Source organism: Halyomorpha halys, unplaced genomic scaffold (genome assembly GCF_000696795.3).
Source record: "Halyomorpha halys isolate HHAL.00 unplaced genomic scaffold, Hhal_1.1 Scaffold18.1, whole genome shotgun sequence".
In the NCBI taxonomy this organism is placed as follows: domain Eukaryota; kingdom Metazoa; phylum Arthropoda; class Insecta; order Hemiptera; family Pentatomidae; genus Halyomorpha; species Halyomorpha halys.
The window spans coordinates 1,198,229-1,218,830 of NW_027114407.1; the positions used below are offsets into that span (position 1 = coordinate 1,198,229).

The 20,602-nt window shown below is 29.1% G+C and overlaps 2 protein-coding genes across 6 annotated transcripts in view; both read left to right on the forward strand.

Moving 5' to 3' along the window:
* Positions 1-10,704, forward strand: part of fra (frazzled) — a 34,759-nt gene extending 24,055 nt beyond the window's left edge. For 2 of the 3 annotated variants that reach the window (XM_014420461.3, XM_014420471.3), the window contains exons 22-26: positions 120-295; positions 468-578; positions 5,724-5,843; positions 6,807-6,897; positions 7,928-10,704. In XM_014420461.3, the coding sequence (XP_014275947.1) occupies positions 120-295; positions 468-578; positions 5,724-5,843; positions 6,807-6,897; positions 7,928-8,273 (844 nt within the window). In that variant the 3' untranslated portion in view covers positions 8,274-10,704. The remainder of the gene's footprint in view (positions 1-119; positions 296-467; positions 579-5,723; positions 5,844-6,806; positions 6,898-7,927) is intronic. The other variant, XM_024358300.2, reaches the window with a different exon arrangement.
* Positions 10,705-15,230: 4,526 nt separating this feature from the next.
* The window catches only part of Pdk (pyruvate dehydrogenase kinase), a 22,310-nt gene continuing 16,938 nt past the window's right edge, over positions 15,231-20,602 (forward strand). For 2 of the 3 annotated variants that reach the window (XM_014420491.3, XM_014420499.3), the window contains exons 1-2: positions 15,232-15,618; positions 17,917-18,124. In XM_014420491.3, coding sequence (XP_014275977.1) covers positions 15,513-15,618; positions 17,917-18,124 — 314 coding nt within the window. In that variant the 5' untranslated portion in view covers positions 15,232-15,512. Of the gene's footprint in view, positions 15,619-17,916; positions 18,125-20,602 lie in introns of all 3 variants that reach the window. The other variant, XM_014420485.2, reaches the window with a different exon arrangement.

Below are 20,602 nucleotides of genomic sequence, written 5' to 3' on the forward strand. Positions count from 1 at the left end.
GTTATAAAAAAACTTCATATTATGTTCCTTTCTTCATTTATAATATATTTTTATTGATTAATAAAACAAAATTTCACCCATTTTATTTTCTAAACTGATCACTGTTTCACATTTAACAGGTATAAAGCTGGAACTAGCGGAATAAAACCTCCAGATCTTTGGATTCATCATGACCAGATGGAATTGAAAAATGTTGAAAAGAATCAAGACAATGGTGGTGGAGGTACCAGTAGTGGAGGTAGTCTACCTAGAGAATCATCTTCTTTAGCGGAGAAACACCATCCACAGTACATGAGTGAGTATCATATTGTCTTAGCCATAATGCCTTGTCTACAGCTTGAGTTTGTATATCAGTCGTTATGGAGAGTATCATCATTTTTTATTTATTTATTTTTTTTTATTGTTGTTTTGTGTGAAGCCTGATATTTGTTTAATTGAAGATATAACAATGCGACTTTGTCGTGTAGGTTCTCAATGTGAGCCCCTTCTAGGCCCCGATGAGAGGACATCAACGTTGCGGCGAACATATAAACATAAACCTATCACTTTGCCTATAGATAACTCACACTTTAGGGAACGTAAGTCTTTTTGTTTTTGTTTTATTTTATTGTATTTTTAATTTTTCATAAGTTTTTATTGTTTTTTTTATTTTTATTTTTTATTTAATTCCTTTGAACCTTTTTAGCACATTATTTGGTTATTTACTTCTTTTATTACTTCATCAACCGGAGTTTTCTCCCTAATAATATTGATAATCAATATATTATGATTGTTATTTAGTTTATAATAAAGACAATGTTTAACTGCTTTCACCACTTTTTTTCAGCATTCAATTGTTAATCTTAATTTAGTTTTATCTAACTAGGTTGGGTTATCTACAGTTCATCAACCTATTGTGACCTTTATGAGAAATTTTTGGTTAATTCTTCGGATTCACTATTTATTAATTTTAACCCTGTAATTTAAAGAACATCCCACTTCTTTATTGATATTTATGTGTTAACTTGCTACATTATAAAGGCAGTTGAGAATGAAATTAATTTACAATGAAGATTGTTATATGATGATGAAAGGGAAAAACAGGATATCTCACTTAGTCCTAAATGTTGAGGAGAGAAAATTTTATCTTGGAAACAATTACACTTTACACATGTAATTCCTCCTGTTTTATCTATCATGTCCCTATTCAAACAAATATCAAAAACAGTTGTTACTCATTTTTGACAAAATTCAATTTCTTCATTTTTTCACCTTATTCTTCATTTTATATAATCAGTCCATATAATGAATTCAATGCACTTCTTTTTTTTTTAATGTGTATAGTGTCAATGGTTACGAGTGATATTTTGGTGAAAATGAAAAAAAAAAATCCAATTTGCAAAATTGAAACATATACTCCTTGACTTCATATATTATAATATGTTTTCTTAAGTGTAAAGAAGATCTCAATATGATATTACAAAACTGAATCTTTGATTGAAGCTGGTATTTAAATTTCATAATTCTTTATAAGAACTTCTAGTTGTAAATTATGGGTCATTAGGTCAATAAATATAAATTTAAGAATAAATATATACAAATGGATGAAATTAAAATTACAACTTCTACTTAATAGACTTATCAGATTTTTATTTTAATGGATTTACGTTTGAAAAGCCATAAAAATAAAGAAGACAAAAAAACAAATTTTTTTTTGTATATATAATTTATTGAATTTCTTGAGACTGGTATTTATTTATTAAATAAATCAAATGGTATCCTTGTTAAGTCTCAACACTCTTTATTGTATCAATAGTCCAACGTTTCAGCCATCCTCATGGACAATCTTAAATATAAATTCACACCTAACATCAAAATTTAAAATATTTATGAATAGTTTGTTTATCTAATAGTTGATAGTATAGTGTAATCTAAAATTAAAGTTTTAAAAATTAATGAAGTTCTAAAAATAATAGGGTGATTTTGACTTGTAATTAATGACCTGGGCAGAATAGCCTCTAAAACAATTTTAAATTTTGATGTGAGATGAGAATTTATATTTAAGATTGTCCTTGAGGATGGCTGAATTGGCCAAAAAATTGGACTATTGATATAACAAAGAGTGTTGAGACTTAACAAGGATTCCATTTGATTTATTTAATAAAAAAAATTGTATTAAAGATTTATTTTGTTCAAACATTTTATTATTCATTATTTATTTATCATCATTTATTAAAATGATCAATAAAAACAAAATGAATATTTTTTTTGTTTAATTATTAGATCGATAAGAGTTAATGTATATGTGTCAATAGGTCATACAACACTGCCTATCATGTGAAGGTCACTTTACAGATAACAAATTCTTAATAAAGAACAGCGTGATACAGTTATGAGGTTAAGAAATAGAAAAATGTTATTTAGGTTTGATGATTGGCAACTTTTGGAGTAAATATAAGTATGAATAAAAGTGTATAAATTAATCAGGCTATAATTAACAAATGGTGACTATGAAGTTTTTACATGTGTCACCTACAGGTATTAGTATTTTTTGGAACATATCTCCCAGGTTATAGGTACCAGTATCCAGGAAATAAAACATTTCACACTTAGTAACTAACGTGATAATTATAAATTAATATATAGTATATATAATATGTTGTCTCATACTTTTTTTTTATGTTTTAACAAATTTTTTTTTCCAAGATTGTTTTACATTTTAAAATATTGGAGAATTTTTTTAAAATATCAGTGGTTTCCAAACTTCCAACATGCTTCTACCACAACCACTTCTATAATTTTCATAATATCGCATACCCCCATTTAGAGAAATTTGCATATACAGTGAAACCTCTCTTAACAGACAGCTCTCTCTAATGGGCACCCGTCTCTGTAAACATTCTAAATGCCCTAGATAGAAGTATAGAAATTTAAACGCTTTGCTAACAGATGCTAACAGCTAAATTTTCACCACCATAGAATAAATTTAGCCTTCTCAACAGTCACTTAGTAATGTAATGTAAAGGAAACCATCTTAAATTATTTTAAGTTTTGATATACAAATATCTACAGAGTGCCTCAGTATACATGTTTACCCCCCTTTCTACGATTTGTAGTATGTAGTTTATACTTTGAGGATATTTATAAGTTATTTTTTCCTTTATCGCCAGATCAGCCTGGTGGGCCTTGCATGGTCTTTATATAACAGTTTTATGTACTTTAAATACTTTTGACAATGATAGGGAATAGTCTCATGCAAAAGACACCCCTAACTATTTCGATGTTATAATTACTAGTTATTGCTATTAGCCTGGCATTCAGCCTTCAAGAGGAAGTTGGTTTTCCCAAGTTGTAAATAACTGCACCTTAAACTGTTGGTATTGGGACCTTTAACTGCTAATGAAATTTTGTATAATATTTTTATATAATAAATATATTTGAGTTGCAGTTCTCGATGTAATTGACTATTTCTTACAAGCCATGGGGCATATTTTAAGGGTATTGTTAATTGTCTAACCTTTTGAGGAAAATTTAATTTTTAAGGTCACATGAGTCAAAATAACCAAGTATTGCAAAATGGTCTGTGAATTTTGCTCAAAAACGAAAAGTTGTATTCTGGATTTTCTTTTTAGAAAGTCTGGTAAGTTAATTACAATAATTTTTTTCAGGTTAAAAACTTCAAACTTGAATATATTTTATTCTAAATTATCATAATGTTGCACAACGTTTCGGGAGTATTGTCCCATATTCATGTACTTTAATAAACCTCATAATTTGTCGAACTTTTAATTTCACAAGGGAAATTATGTCATTATCTATATGGCTGAAAAAAAAGTTGCTTTATTAGTATTAAAAACATCCTTAACAATACTAACGCAATCAAAACACAAATAACGAGCAAGTAACCTAACACAAGTACTAACAAAACGATGACAAAGCTGGTATGTTGCATGATGTCATTCTACATTTAACAGGCCTAGTAACAAGGCTCTCTACCATGTTAAATGTTATATTGTTTTAACATGGAAAAGAAGGAAATATTTCTCCATCTAACATAACTGTTTTCTATTTAACATGCTTTAACATGTTAAACTAAAGATCATGAATACACCTATTAAAGTACATAAATATGGGACAATAGTCCCGAAACGTTGTGCAACATTATGATAATTGGTGCAAATATAATAATAATATATTCAAATTGGAAGTTTTAACCTCAAAAAATTTATTGAAAAGCTGTATGAAACTGAATTTATATGTTTAAGGCAGGCATATAAGCAATTATTTTGATAAAATTGACTGATCACAAGTGCCACTATTTCATCGATTTTTCATATTGTTTTGGTTTTCTTGAACAGCTCTAATGATTTTGATTAAACTCAGTGTATCGAGGTAAAATTGAATAATCTTTAATATCAGTTGGGTCTTACCCTCGTCAAACAGGGTTCAAATGACGAATTTTTATAAAATCTTCCATTAAAGTATTTTTAATTTTGTTTATTTGAAATTATTAACCATTTCACATTTTTATTAGTCGTGAAAAAAAAGGATAAATATAAACTATAAAAGGATTTGATATTTAGCTTAAGGAGATGAAAGGTAAAATATTTTTTCCAGGTAAAAATCACATTTTTTGAAATGAGAGTAGTAATATAGATATATTATATTATATATCTATACAAATCATTGGAAATTATTTTAGAAAAAATAATATTCAACATAAAAGGTAATGGATGATGACAAAGAACGCATTAATAAAGGGTTCGTTCTAACTATTGGCACAAGCCCTGTGGGGTTTTTTGCCAGTGTGATAACATTTTGTTGTCACCATAGTTACTAAATAGTTAATTTCACTTAACCTATATTTTAGCCTTTTAGTTGACAGGATGATTTAACTCCAAAAACCATTCTTACCATTTTTAATATTGATTCTGTAACAACTTAGCATTCAATAAATGGTTAAGAGTAGAATATAAATTTTTGTAAACGGTTATATTTTTGCATTTCTATCATAATTTTACAAAAGAAATATTGTAATGAGAAATATTAATAAATGTACTTTACTGAAAAATGATGAAATCGAAGTTAGTAGAAAGGACAATTAGTACGGGGAAGTATTGCCACGGTGAATTTCACAAAAATATCTCTTCTGAAATGTGCTAGGATTAACTTCAACTCAAAGTTGGGTGGTAAGTGAAAGTTGTGCACCGCAGCCAATTATTATCTTCCAAGTCATGTAAACATCATTCAATTCCACTTTCCAAGAAAAAAATAATTGACAACTTATCTTGTTTTTAAAAGGGAAGAATGACTAGGGAAAATTTGTTTCTTTTAATTTGAACTAAGTTTTTTTTTTTCTAATATTTTTATTTATTTTCTAGTATCTGCTATTCATCGAGTGCATTGTTTATTTCAGTTAAGTTTTGATAAACAGGTCTTTCCTCTAAAGAAAGAAAATTAATCATTATAGATGGATCTCATGGTGATAAATAAACTGATGTGTCCAAATTTTATAATGTTCGTATATTAATGGTAACATCCATTATGGAGAACAAAGAAAAAAATTTCCTTCTGACTATTAATAATCTCAAGAATTCCAATTTAATTGAAAATAATTATACTTTGTTTATTATATGAAAAAACAAGAGTAGTATTCCACATATTTAGCTATATCTTTTTTTTTAATTAATCTTTATGACTTCATAATTAATAAATTATACGATTAGCTAATAATTATTTTTCAGCTGTTGCCACTGCGACTCCGATCGGTAGTAGTGGGCAAACTCCAGCCATCGAAGCCAGACCTTTGTATCCTAGAACACAATATTCAATTTCAAGAGCTCATGTAACTATTGATCCAAACGGTAAGATTACTAACCGTTTACTTCTTAGTTTATGCCTATTATTGGAAATTTTGTCAGGCAGTTGTGGTTGTATTTCTCATATATAATAGATCACAGATCATCTAACAATATTAGGAACCTATTTATTGACATTAGTAGATGAATCCCTTGTAATTTGTAATAAAAGTGTGTTACTTGTGGTTATGTTATAAATAAATAAAAGTCAATTAAATTTGTTGAATTTAATCGCTGAAAAAGAACTTGCACTATCAAAGTTCTTTGATAAAAGTCTTTTATAAAGGAAGTTCGCAATGTCTGTATTTATCTCAAGTATCCTTGAATTTTAAATGTTATTTCAGAAATAATTATTTTGTTTTTGTAATATAAAATATTTTAAAAAATGGTGAAGTTGCTATAATCAGATACTTATTTCAGAAATAACTGTTTTAGAAGTATGTTACTTTATTTAAATGAATAATTATTTCTGGAATTAAATTCGGGTAGTTTTTTGATTGAGAGTATTTCATCAAACAGTCATTATTTAGGAAATAACCCTTTAATTTTTATAAAATCTTTTATTTAAGATCTTTGATGAAAACTAAAATAGTGTAATACTGGCCTTATAAATAGTTTTTTCATATTAGTATTTATAATTTTTGTTTGTTATAATTCAATAAACTTGTCTAACAGTCTAATTTTTTGTTGTATTCTCAATATTCAACTTGTTTCTATATTTTTCTTATTTTGAGGAATATCCGTATTATTCAGACTTTTGTACATCATCTAGTCCATCCTTATACATTTTTTCTTTTATTTTATTCTTTTACTTATTCATCCTTTAAGGATACCTAAGGGAAAAGAAGAATAAAAGAATTGACTAAGTGATGGACAAATGTCTGAAACGTCTCTATTAAGAAAATATAGAAATATTGTAAGGGTTTTCCTTGTATTTTTTATTTCATGTTTGAAATTATATTTTTTTAGTTCCTGAGAGCCCTTATGCAGTGCAGTCTACGTCTGGAGGTGGCAGCAGTAGTATACCATATGAACCCACACCGACTCCTGTTATTTACAGGTACACATTAGTTCTAAGAGATATTAATTTGTTTTTAAATTTTAAAGACTTTTTTCTTCATACCTTAATATTTAGGAAGAGATTATTTAAATATTTTCATGTTCCATAGCTACCTTTCGGCATATTTTTGTGAGATTTGATGAAATCTCTTCTGAACCCCTTTCTCGTATTAAGATTTATGAGTCTGCTTTATGTTTCGAGACAATTCTGACGAATAAATATGGTAATTGTAATTGTAAATGGTAATAAATTTTAAAGCAATATTTGTTTTACAGGAAATTTTAACCTTCGCATTTAACTTGATCCTCTTAATAGTCTCAAAACTTCATACTTTTTTTTACTCACATTAATTTCTTTTAATTTTTTGTTTTTAATCCTATATTTCCAGCATTCCTCAATACTGTTTTGGCCAAAAATATGTAATATTTACATGAAAAATAAAAACTGTTTTTACATAGTTAAAATAGAGAAAAGATTTATGAAATCCTTTGAATGTGTTTGACAACCAATAATTTTGTTGATTTGTATCTAAATATTAGTAGCTTAGTAGTATTTATATTCATTTTTTTTTTTTTATCAGCCTGATAATCTGGGACTTACTGAGTGTCATCTGAAATATCTATTCAATTTTATTATTCATCATCTTTCTTTTTCCCCCTTCCAAGATCATTCTCAATATTTCTTTTGTGTAGGTAAAAATTTTTACCATTTTCCTTAGGGAGGGACTATCTTTAAAATAAATGTGAAAATTAAAAAAGTGTTTTCTTTCTGCCAACGACTCACAAAATTAATGTACAGAAGTACTTACTGAAATTCTCTAATTATGCATCAAAATTATATAGAGTATTATCATATTCATACTAATTATACAAAAAGTTGCATCCTCTGAAAATACCTTAATGCCAATGATGATTAATAATTATGTACTTACTTTCAAGAAACATGACATTGTTTGTTTGAGCGGGAATGATCAACTAAGTTATTTTAATCATTTATTTTCTTCTAATCTTAGACTATAAATATTTTTCAGTAGTGGTGCATCCGGCAGTGGTACAGGAGCCAGTAGCTCAACTGGTGATGGTAAGAGAGCTGGAAGCCATCCGTTGAAGAGCTTCAGTGTACCCGCACCTCCTGCTTCTGCCCCCACAACCCCTCAACAGAGGCATGTTGTCACTGTTCGTCCTCAGGGTTCGAGTCCATATAAGAAAGGCAGTAGCTATTCTACAACATCTCCACTTCCTAGACAGCGCCAGGAGCAAGAGCTGCCTAAGATCCAAGCGTCTTATAGCACAGAAGAACTAAATCAAGAGATGGCTAACCTTGAAGGTCTCATGAAAGACCTAAATGCCATCACAGCATCTCAGTTCCAATGCTAGTCCTTAATCAACCTATTCTGGTTATATTTGTGAAAATAAGACTTTTTTTTTATTAACTAGATGGGGTATGGGTTTTATAAAATACTAATTCCAACCTGCATCAATTGACATTTTAATTTTTTTTTTTTTTAACAGGAGATTTCCGAATTGGTTTATTACCGCATTAATGTTTATTTTCTTACCTTTTCTATCTTGGAAAATGTGCGCTATATAAATTTCGTTAAGTGCAAATTGTTTTTATTCCATAATGGCTAATTATTTACATTAGTTGTTAAATGTTTTATATTCCTTAAATAGTGTCGGGAGAAATTTCTCTCACTTTCAGCCCTCAAAAGAGATTGAGACTGATAATCAGTGCTATATTTGAACAGTATTATAAATTTTTTTTAAAAAATTGTCTCTCTGTCCTTTTTATAATTTGATATTGTTTTTTTATAAAATTGACTAAAAAGTAAAAATAAATGTACAGTTCCTTATTGTTTATTTTTTTATCAATTATTTATTTATGTGTAGATCTCAAAACGATGTATATGTTTTTTTATTTCTTTTAAGTGTGCCATTATTTGAAATTATTTATTGTTCTTTTATTAAATATGCATGGTATAATAGATTAAGGTATTTAGGTTATAATAGTATTTTTCTTTAAGATTGTTGACAATAATTTTGAACATGTGAATTTTGTATTCGCTTTTAATACAACTTAATGAAGTACTGGAATAAATTGGGCTCACACTAATATCAGTATCATTAATTTCTATTAGATGGTTACTTTATGATATTGTTAAAGTGATTTCAAGGTTACAATGTTTCATTTTAAAAAACAAAATTCACATGTTCTACCATTACTATTGTCCTAATTTTAAATTAATAGGAATAGATTAAAGTCATTCTGCTCAATTCATTATTCAATAATGACTCTTTAGGAAGCTTCATAATTTATTAAAAATCAAAAATTTGACATTTTAAATTTTTTGTAGCATGTCAGTTCCAACTTTATATGCCCTTCACCAAAATTTCTTCTTTAATATATTTATTTTACATATTATAAATGCTTTAAATTAAGTGGCTCAAAACATCCAAATGTGATCCAATGAATTGATGAGATGTTTTCTTATGAATTTTCTTTCTTTTTGAATTCAGAAGGCTATGAACTTTGTCAAATGTGTGACATCCATTATGCATTTAAAAATTAGTGTAATATTAAAATAATATATTTATATATATGTATTTACTTTGTGATTACTGATTAATAATTTGAAAATACATTAAATAAATTAAAAGTAATTGCTAATGATATTTACATATCCATTCAAATTGTTAAATTCTAAAAAAAACTTAAGTGAAGTTTGAATTATACTGAGCTCTGAAATAAGAATAAATACATTCTGTCCAGACAAATATTTAATTTCTTATCTAATCAAGATGCTAAGTTCACTTACATGTTAATGTAATTTATATTTTATTTCACTAAAGTTAATTATTCGCTATTAAAAATGAAAACTATTAATTTTGTAAGTTTTCGAGAGTTATGAAATAATTTCTGTTGCTATAAAGTGCTCAGTGATTTTTGTTTTATCTGGATTTTTCAGAAGTTTTTTCTAAGTATAATTCATATTTGGCAAAGTTGTTATTTTTAATGTTCATTAGATATTACTGTATTTATCTCAATAGAGTTATATCCCAATTCTATGTGCATTGGACATCTTAATTGATGTCAAATTAATTATGTTCATTTTAAAATCTAACATAACTTCATTGGATTTCATGAAGTTAGTCTTGTGCCATTGTAAACAACACCTTGTTAACACATTATTCATTTGTAAGTTTTGTTCCTATTTAAAATTTGAACTTGGTTCAAGTACATACTCATTAATTATTGAAAGTTTAGTTTTGTTTTGACATTTAACTGCCAATCTTTACTGAGATCTAGAGTATGTCTTGATCCAATTTATTTTATACCTCAGATCATTGCTCTGACAATCTCATTCAATGACTTGAATCATGTACAAATTTTTTGTGATTTATACAAACAGTGGATATGTTAAGCATGTTTTAAACCCAACAGCCTAAAGAATGGCCTTATTTTATTCCTATGTGTATTATTAATAAAAGTAAAATTTTGTTAGTATTGTGTTAAAGTTTGGTGGGGTAGAGTGATGTGTGTTATTACACATCCTTTCATATGCGTGCCTAATAATGTACATAAACGTATATATATATATATATTTAAAACTTAAAATGTTCCATAATTATATCAATTAGGGCCTATTTATAAGTGTCATTACAGATTCCATTTTTATGATGCGGAAATTGTAGGGCACTATTTTTTATACAATTCCAGCTTATAACATTGTAAATCCTTATGTCACTGTCATTTATATGTAATCTTTTATACATACACAATTAATGTTTTCATATAAAAAGCTGTTGTTTTTTTTATTTATTTTTCCTACAATTATGTATATTGTATTTGTTTCTTCTCTTCATTGATGTTGAAATACACTCAAGGACTAAAAAACTGACTGCGAAATGTATTGATTTTATTTAATTATTGTTTGTGCTCAATAACCAAACTTTCATTGGTTTCTGAAATTGATAATAGTCCGTAATAGACAACTCAGATATTCAGTAAACTTCATGAGTGGTTATAAAATTAGAATGTTTTCAATCCTTTATCATTTCACATTTGTTTATTATGCTGTACCACTGTAGTGTGCAGCTACTAATTAATACCCTGAGGCTTGTAACTCAGCTTGGTGTTAAAATTTTAAGATATGAGGTAAGTTTACTCATGAGGGTAAGGAAATTTTTTTTAACTGAAAAAGTTGTACATTCAAGTGAGTACAGTGCTGTTATAATTTTTATTTCCAATAAGTGCATTTTTTTTTTTCATTAAGAATGCAAAAATCCATGAGATATCTTACATAATATTATTTCATAACTCACTCTCATGTATATGTTCCAAAAATGTTCATTCAGAAATTTGAATTAATCTATAAAATATGATAGAGCACTACTTTAATTAATGTTTAACATTTATCGAGTAGATTTTGGAGTCTAATTTTGACCTCTACACATCCGACCCCTAAATTTCTATGATCAATTTTTGACTACCCACTTTTCATCCTTCGGTAACTCGAATTTCCCATCTCCCCTTCCGATTACCAATTTTCCACCATAGTGATACAATTAATTTATTAGTTCATTAATATATTACTTAATAATGTCTTGTTTGAGAGTCATTTATTAATTGAAGATACAAACTGCTTTTGATTCGAACAATCGTTATTATTCTCCATTTCAGCTCTTAGCCCAATATCTAGGAGACCTTAATTTGATGTCTCCAAGTTTAAGACCTATTATGCTCAAGTCGAATCATTAAACAGTATCTTACCCAGGCTATCATTGGTTTTTATTAATCATGGCCCAACATCTCACCTCCAAGTGCTAAAGGAAACCGAACCATCTTAGTTATAGTAGACAGTTATAAATTTGATGGATAACATCATCTGGTATTCAGTTGTATACTTACAACACCAAAGACCTAAATGTCTTGCTTACTACAAATTTTGCCCAAAAAAGATATTAGTCCTGTTATTAATTCTGCACAATGCCACGGGTCTCTAAACTTATTTGCCTCCAAAATATGAAGAATCTCTAGGAGTTTAGTATCATATTCTTGAAGCGGGATAGTGGCAGAGATGACATGGGATCGAGGGCGAAGTGTGAAATGGTGTATCATTCCATACTGAGAACTTTTTATGATACATTCAGAGCTGCATTTGACTCGCTTCCACTCTGTGAAACCTGGAATACCTTGAAAGAGAGTAACATACCACTAAATCTGATAAGTTCTATTTAATCTGTATACCAGGACCTAATAGGTATAGTTCACCTCAATGATACAAAATCTGCAACCTTTAGATGCAATAAGGGAGTGAAGCAGGGTAATTGTGGGAATAAGAAAGGCTAATAGTGTATTCTTCTAAATATCTAGCAAAGAGACAAAGCTATGCTTATTCAAGTGAGTATTCTTGCCTGTTCTTCTCTATGGGTCAGAAAGTTAGATAATTCTGAAGAAACATATGAGCCAAGTCACCGCTCCTGAAATGAGGTACATCAGAAAAATAGCTGGTAAAACCAGACGGGACTGTGCAAGAAATAACACCATATGTGCCATATTGGGAGTAAGGTCTGTTACAATGGTTCAGCCATGTCTTTAGGATGGGAAATGACCCAAAAGCCTGCTGACTGATGGAAGCAAGGCTAATAGTAAAGCGCCCAGTTGGTAGACCAATAGCTATCTATAATGAATATATAGAAGGGCTCGGAAGAGAACATGGCAGCTCAATGGATCAAATCCGAAGAATGGCTTAGGATAGAAATGTATACAAGAAATGAACTGAAGCTACTCTACACCTAACACCATTAAGGAGATAGAGAAAGAAAAATTTATGGATTTCCAGAAACAATAGAAAATCTAGACCTAACTATGAAGCACGTCTGGGTCCTGTGGTAGCAACATAAATGGTACTAAAATTTCATCCCTGGAACACTTAGATAGATGGAAACTGCTATTATTGGTGCTACTATAAACAGTACCATCAGATACTAAGGTAATTTTAATTAAAATTGTAGCATTTGATGTTAGTAAATTCTGTACTTTTTAAATTGTAAATTGAGTATTAACTATTAGTTTCCATAAATAGATGTATTACTAAAAAGGCAGATTTGAATGAAACAAACGAATTCCTAGATACTTTATTTTTGTCCACCAATGAATATTGTTAATTTTGATGAATTTTATTTTTAAAAATACAATGTCTTAATACTTTTTTAATCTATTCAAACTGAGGGTCATAGTGTTATAATGATGGAGGATTTTTTTTTTTTTCGATCCCTCTAAAACAGAAAGAAACATGAATTAGTGAGTGCTTTATTGTGAAAAAGAAAGGAAATAAATCGTGTTGTGTATTACCTTTTACTACCTTTGGTATTTTAAGGTTACCTGTAATCTTTATTGTTATTTATGAAATAACCATTCTGAATGGTACTATTTTTAAATCCGGAGGTGAGGGGCCTCCTCCTGTTGTATAAGATGGAGGATTGAATCAACTCCTGAGGTCAAGTAACAAGTAAATGCCCATTACATTGAAAAAATATTGAGAGATATTCAAGAATTAGTTTATAGGTTTTACAAAATGTGATTTTCAGCATAAGACCCCCCCTTCAAAATTTAATTTTTTAAACAAATGTATAATATAACTCCGTAAAATGTTTAAATATTTACAATTATCGCATAGTTAAAATGAGAAAAAAAAAAATAATAATAAATTATAGTTGTTCATAGTTATCTGTAACACCACTATAGCAGCACTTCCCATTGAACTCTCGGAGTAGGGATGTTATGAAGCTGTTAAAATCTTTATTAGCTTCAACAGTTCCAGTTCCACTACGGTATTAGGTTCCCCGTCTCGAGAACTAATCCAACTGTTCCGGTTCTGATTGTTCCGAAGCAGTGGGGCATTATGCATCCCAGGTGTGGGTTCTCTGTTACAATGAAAAGTGTCCTAAGGCATTCTTTCATCCTTAGTCGAATTTCCTGAAACTTGCACAGTTCTTCTTCCCAAGTTGAGGGATTTCGTACTCAGTGATATTATAGAAGCCGATTTTCCCAGACACCCAGACTCGCAATGCCTGGAATGTGGTATAGGATGCGACCACGTGCATTGCTGATTCTCGAGTGCCATGACTGGAAGATGGGGTTTAAATTTTTATTATATTGTTTCAACAACTTCCTTTTTAATTCTCCATTCCTCACGAGGATCTGTATCCAATAATCAGAGAGGGCTCATTTATCTCCCAGTCTAATATTTTCCGTTAAGAAGCATTTCCTCAACGTAACTCCTTTGAAATTTTACCTCCTAATGCATCTACCCCATTATGCTTTCTATTCTTTTCTTGAGGCCTCTGATTATATCCTTGCCCAGAATTGCTGCAAATTTTCTCTTGAAGTAAAATTTGATCTCATCTTCTCTCAATAGGAGGTCGAGATGCATCCCTCCTGTAAAATCCTGCACCACATTGTGAGACGTTGGTAAATGACCACATAACATGTTATTATTCTTTGACCTTTATTAATGTTGATAGGGCGAGTCATATCTGTCGCTTGTTTTTAGAAGGATGCTTGCGTGTTAGCAATGGAAATTTTCATCTGCTTTTCACACCAGGCTCCTACCACGTTGCATACATCTATATTTATACCATGTATGGCAGGTCATCTACATATCCTTTATTTTTCTTCCAGAATACTGAGCAGTTTGTCGAACAGTAGTTTCAATACGGCTGGACCCATTACTGATTCACAAAGTCATCCTATTTCGACCTTGTCCTGTACTTCATAATAGTAGACCGTATATTAACTTCCCTGTCCTCGACAAAGCCGTTCCTAAGATTTACAGTTTTTTCAGTGCCTCATATATCTGGAGAAAGCCCTGCCACCAAACACTTGATACTCCCCCGCCCTAAGCAAGGAGGATTCGCACATCGTACCGCCAAGGACACCACAGGGTGAAGATCCGCTAGTATTGACTAAAGTATTTTTATAGCATAATTTCTCAAACACATTTAAGCATAATATCTTAAAGTATTAGACAAACTTCCACATTAATTTGTTACTTAATAGTACCTTTAGCTGTTCATACATTAATTGATAAATTTTAAAATCAAAACTTCTCGTTTATAAATAAAACATAGGTTTTGCAATATATTGGAAAGTATTCTTATATTAACATTGGAAAAATTCATTTAAAAACAGCAGTATTTTCGCCTGAACGCCACACCAAGTGCTGATGGAACAAGTTATTCGTTACGAAATGGAACAAAGTATTGTAACCATTCTACCGTAGGAATAGGTTCCTTTGTACCCGTTCCGACAGTTCGATAACATCGCGAAGAGTGAGATAGTTTGCCTTAGGAACTGTGAGTGAGTGGTTAACCTTAGCGGGAGCTGCCTGTACTTGTTTCAGAGGGTGAAGGACAGAACCTAGTCAATATGAATTGTGTTGATCACGGTCGAAGGCTTTTCGTGGTTTTTTTGTCACTTTGTCATATCCTTGTTAGTTTATTATAATTTTTGAAACTTTTTTCGAATCATCATTTCTGTTTCATTTTCTCTGGGCGTTTTACCCATTTTATGTGATTGTTTCTGAACCCGATAAACAGATAAGGATACCCAAAATGAGACTAACTGCTATTAGATTTTTTTCTGGCCTATCTAAAATGGTAGATTTCTATGCCCAGTTTAACCCTTCTCCTCTGTCAATAAAACATTTTGTCGATTTTGGTAAGTTGTCAATATTCTGCCTTAAAAAAATATATTAGGTTTTTTCTAAAAAAATAAATTATTGACATATTGTTTATTTATTATTAAGGAATGTGAATAACATTTAACTCAGAATATAGAAGTAATAAAATTGTATTTTGATAACATTTAATTCTCTAGTTATGTACTTATTAATTTATTTTTGTGTTTATATGATTAAATTTGGTTTTGCTTTAAATTATGAGATACTCAGCCTTGAAGTTGTTTTATTTCTAATTTTTTATCCTGCTTGTGAATTATTCCTCCCTGTTAAGGCATTTGCAATTGGATTTTACACAGAATATAATTTTACTGTAATAATTTGAAAAATGTGGGTTTGAGAATGATTAATGTGGTTTTTAGCTGTTGTTAAGTTTATCTACTTTAAAGTATTACCTTTACCAGTTCGAGTAACAATTATAATGTTAAGAATTAAATTTGTTAACCCTCTTGAAAAAGTATTTGGACATAACATATTTATGTAATTTGTTTTTAAAGTTATGAGTACAGTTTGTTTGATTAGATAGTATAGTATGTACATATTTGCTTAGCACTCTCAATTTAACCAAACAAATTATTATAAGTACATTTTATTGTTTCTATTTTTTTCAGCCAGAAGAATATCTTAATGATTTATATTTTTTGTTTGTGATCTCTTTTACATAAGTTTGTTTTTCAGATAATAATTAAACAAATATCATTTCCGGGGGGGGAGGGGAAACTGAAAGAAATGTTGTGTGTACAAAAAGAAATTTATCAGATATCCCCTTATCACTGTCATCTTGAGAAAAATACAATATCTCTGTTTGTCCTAATCCGTGACATGTGTTTGTACTCTAGTGCTTTCTAGACCCTAAACCTATAAAAATATCCATAAAATATTAAAAATGTTGGTTTCATGTCGATAAAATATATGTATATAAATTGAAACTGATTTTATTAAGTTTCAAGGTCATTTTATTTGTTGTCCCATCAATTTCTATTATTCATAATTAATTTATTGTAACATGAAACCTTATAATTAATAAAATACAATTCACAATTTATTTTAATTTATCAAATTAGCACATTGTCATTATTTTTGTACTCAATTATTACATTGCTTAGAAATGGAGTTATGCTATATATAATTGACTTTTTGTTTTATTTTTCACTGTGATGTAATTATCAAAATTGTTCTCAATTTTTTTAATCTAATTAAATTTCAATATATAAATTTAATTTGAGAATATTAAAACACTTGTTAAAATGTTTGTTGTGTAACATAATAATCTATTCCTGGCAAAAAAACAAACAATATTTTGACAACTTGAAAATTTATTTTACATTTCTAGTGATTAATATATGTTTTAATTAATATGGGGCTTAAGATTGAGACAAATACATGTACAAAAATTGAAAACTACTTGACTAATATCTTTAAAATCACAAATTATAGTTCCTTGAAATTTTTGGTATTGTACACCTATTAGGAAGTTGGTTGTCTGCTCATCATCCGTCGAAAAGCACTTCTACTTTTTAAGTTTCCTGTCACTCAAAACTAGGATCTTTAAGGGGTTCATTCATCGCTTTATCAAATAGTAGTTAACATATCTGATCTTTGTAGGATTAAAATAATTTTTAAAATTACTAATATTGATAAAGTACAATACAATCAGTTTACTAGCCCTTGCACAATATTGAACACAAATGATACAGAACCAATTTTTTCCAAAAGAAAATTAACTTTTAATAAAGAATGTGACATCCTTACAACAGTGCATGGTGCTGTGACATACAATTCAATCCAAAGGTAATCTAACCTCATCGCGAAGATTGATCCAAGACATCCTGTTATTAACTCTTTATGTTTTTATTTTTATTATTATCATTATTTTACTTTTATTTTTCTCAAATTAATTGTTCAGTACAAGTCTATTTTTTTTTTAATTAATTGTTTAAATATCATTTGCTTTTTTGTTTGTTATTTTCTCTGGATTATTAATTTGTTTGCTTTTATTATTTTTAATTATAATAGTTCATGTTCATAGCATTGCTAACAGTTAAGGGTATCTTTTGCTTGAGTCAGTCCAGGACTTCAGTGAGGTTATTTAATATGTAATTTTATGTATTGAATTCTTATAAACCTATAGATGATAGGTGCATGTCTCAAAATTGGATAGATTTGTTGATCATATTTCTGAAGATGCTTACTTAATTTTAGAAATAATGTGTTGAGTCAATAACTTCTTTTCTCACTATTCTGTTTCAAATAAAAGTAATTAGAAAATTTGTTTCCAGGCATGAGAGCATGTGAAAAGAAATCTTATATTTTTTTGAGGCAAGAACTTCCAGTAAGATTGGCGAATATTATGAAAGAAATTCATTTGCTTCCAGATAATTTATTGAGAATGCCGAGTGTTGTACTTGTCAATGACTGGTATGCACAGTCATTTGCTGAAATTTTAGAATTTGAGAAAATGGACTATTCTCCTGAAATTTTAGAAAGGTAATTGTTTTTTAAGATGGCAAATCATCTGCAATAAAATAAATTGTTTTGTCTGGTGTTATTATATTTTGAAAATATATTTATTTATATAATAACAATGAATTATACTTAAAATAAGTGACTATTGTTCTTTTTAGAAATTTTTTTATTAAAAAAATTCTTCAAGTGGTGAATAAATTTATTATACCTTGGACATAGTCCCTTGTTCTTAGTATACATGATAGATATGGTTGCTATTGTAAAATTATTATTATTTATCTAGGGTAAACTTATCAGTAATCATTCAGAGTAGATAAGATACAGTCGCTTTAGCTGTGATACCTCGTAATTAAAAAAAAAAATTGTGTACTATTTAAAACAAAAAAAAAGTAACACTTCATTCGAGGTACTAATGTATGTATAATTATCATACAAAATGATGGTTGAAATGAAATGTCTAAAATGATGTGTTGATTTTTTTTTTTTTAAGTTATTGAAATCGTATTTTTATTTTTCCAACTTATGAAATATCATAGCTTACAGAATGATTGCAAAACTTTTTATATTCCTTTCAAAATAAAAAAACATAGAATTTCATTTTTATTCAGAAAAATGAAAATTTTAAAATAATATACATTTAAACAAAAACTTCTAATATATCCAATGCAAAATTACTAATTTCAAAATATTGAACTATAATTTTTAAGGAAGTTACAGTTATTATTTGGACTGAAAATGGGTGTGATTATATACATTATCTTAATATTAAATCTAAAATAATGTAACTTTATTCTTTAAACAAGAATATTCTAATTATAAGTAAAAGTCATTATTTCCTAATATAAAATTATATCCTTCATGATGTCTTCTAATCTTCCATCACCACTATAGACATTACTCATTTGGTTCAATCATAAACTTTTTGAAAACACCTACCAGTTAAAAACTTTTGAAATCTATTTTATATATAATCTTATCACTTCTTCGAAACGTGATTTATTGTTTAAATAAAATAATTTGTATCCCAGTTAAGTCTCAAACAATCTTTATTAATGTAGGAGGATAGTCCGGGTGGCGGTCAATATAGGTATATATAATATAGTAAAAGAGAACTATTTACTATAAATCAACATATCGCCCTATTTTTGCAGAGCTTCGTCGGGGCTGTAAGAATGAAGTTCTGCGACCAATGTATTACTTTAAATATCCAACATTTCGGCCATCCTGACCATCCTCAAGGACTTCCTTAAATTTAAATTTACACCTCATATCCAAAAGTTAAAAACATTCTGCAGGGTATTCTGCCCAGGTCAATAAATTTATTCAAATCAAACTATTTTGTCACTTTTCACATAAAATTTTAAAACTTTTAATTAACTTAACACTATTATCATTCACTTATTATATGATACTAATTCCAGCTTCAAATTCAGCTGTGGCAGATAATTATTTATTCTTTACTGTAACCCGTGAGTCAGCCCTGTGGATTCTGGGAGCCCTCTGGGGTCCACCCAGCCTCATAAAGTGAGGCCATAACCACCCTTAATTCGGGAAAAATCTGGTAGTTGACTGTGATCATGAACAGATCATCTCATTGTATAACTGTTGTTCAAGAAACAGTACCTCCTTACTTAGTACTGAACCCTGAACGGGTTTTAGCAATACAGATCTTCATTCTTTTCTCCTATAATGTTTTTCTTAAATCCTGAAGACTTCAAGTTTGTTACCATTATGTAAATCCCTTGCGTACATAGAGTAAAAGAAGTAAAATGATGTATCACCTAAATTATACCTGAAGATGAAAAAATTGTGTTTGTTGCTCTTTTGTCAGTACACTGACCAAAGAGGAACATAAACCAGCCAGAATGATGACAATACCTATGGTTGGTAATATCCTTAAAGTAATGAAAAAGGGATGAGTGTACTAACCTGTTTTGAGATAATGATTTGAAAATGGACAGGATCCGAAAAGTTATCATATTGACAATCAAAGGATGGCAGAAGTTTCAAGAGTAGTTTAATTAAATTGCTATTTATGGACTATATAATATAATTTTTTTAACAATATATGTGTAATACTTATATATATATTGACTCCTAATTCAAGTTTTTTTTTTAAAACAAAACATGCACTATTTTAATAATTTATTTTTACATATCATTTGAAATTCAATATAAATATTGTTTAAAAATAATTTATCACAGGAGATTTATTAAAGTGAATTGGCCAACATTGCAAGAGAGATATTCTGTCACTCTATTCTGCACTTGCGTGGCCGCAGCCTATATGATAGTGGAAAGTGTTGGCAGTCAACCTTGACAGCCCTACCTTCAGTAACTATTATACCTCCAACAATAACAACTACTAGATCTAGATGTATAGGCAAGGAAACACCAATTGGAGCTTTTACCTTCGGGCAAAAAAGGCTCTTTGTCACTAACAGTTTGTGACAATTCCTTTACATACAAACACTATATAGAATTACCATTTATGATCAT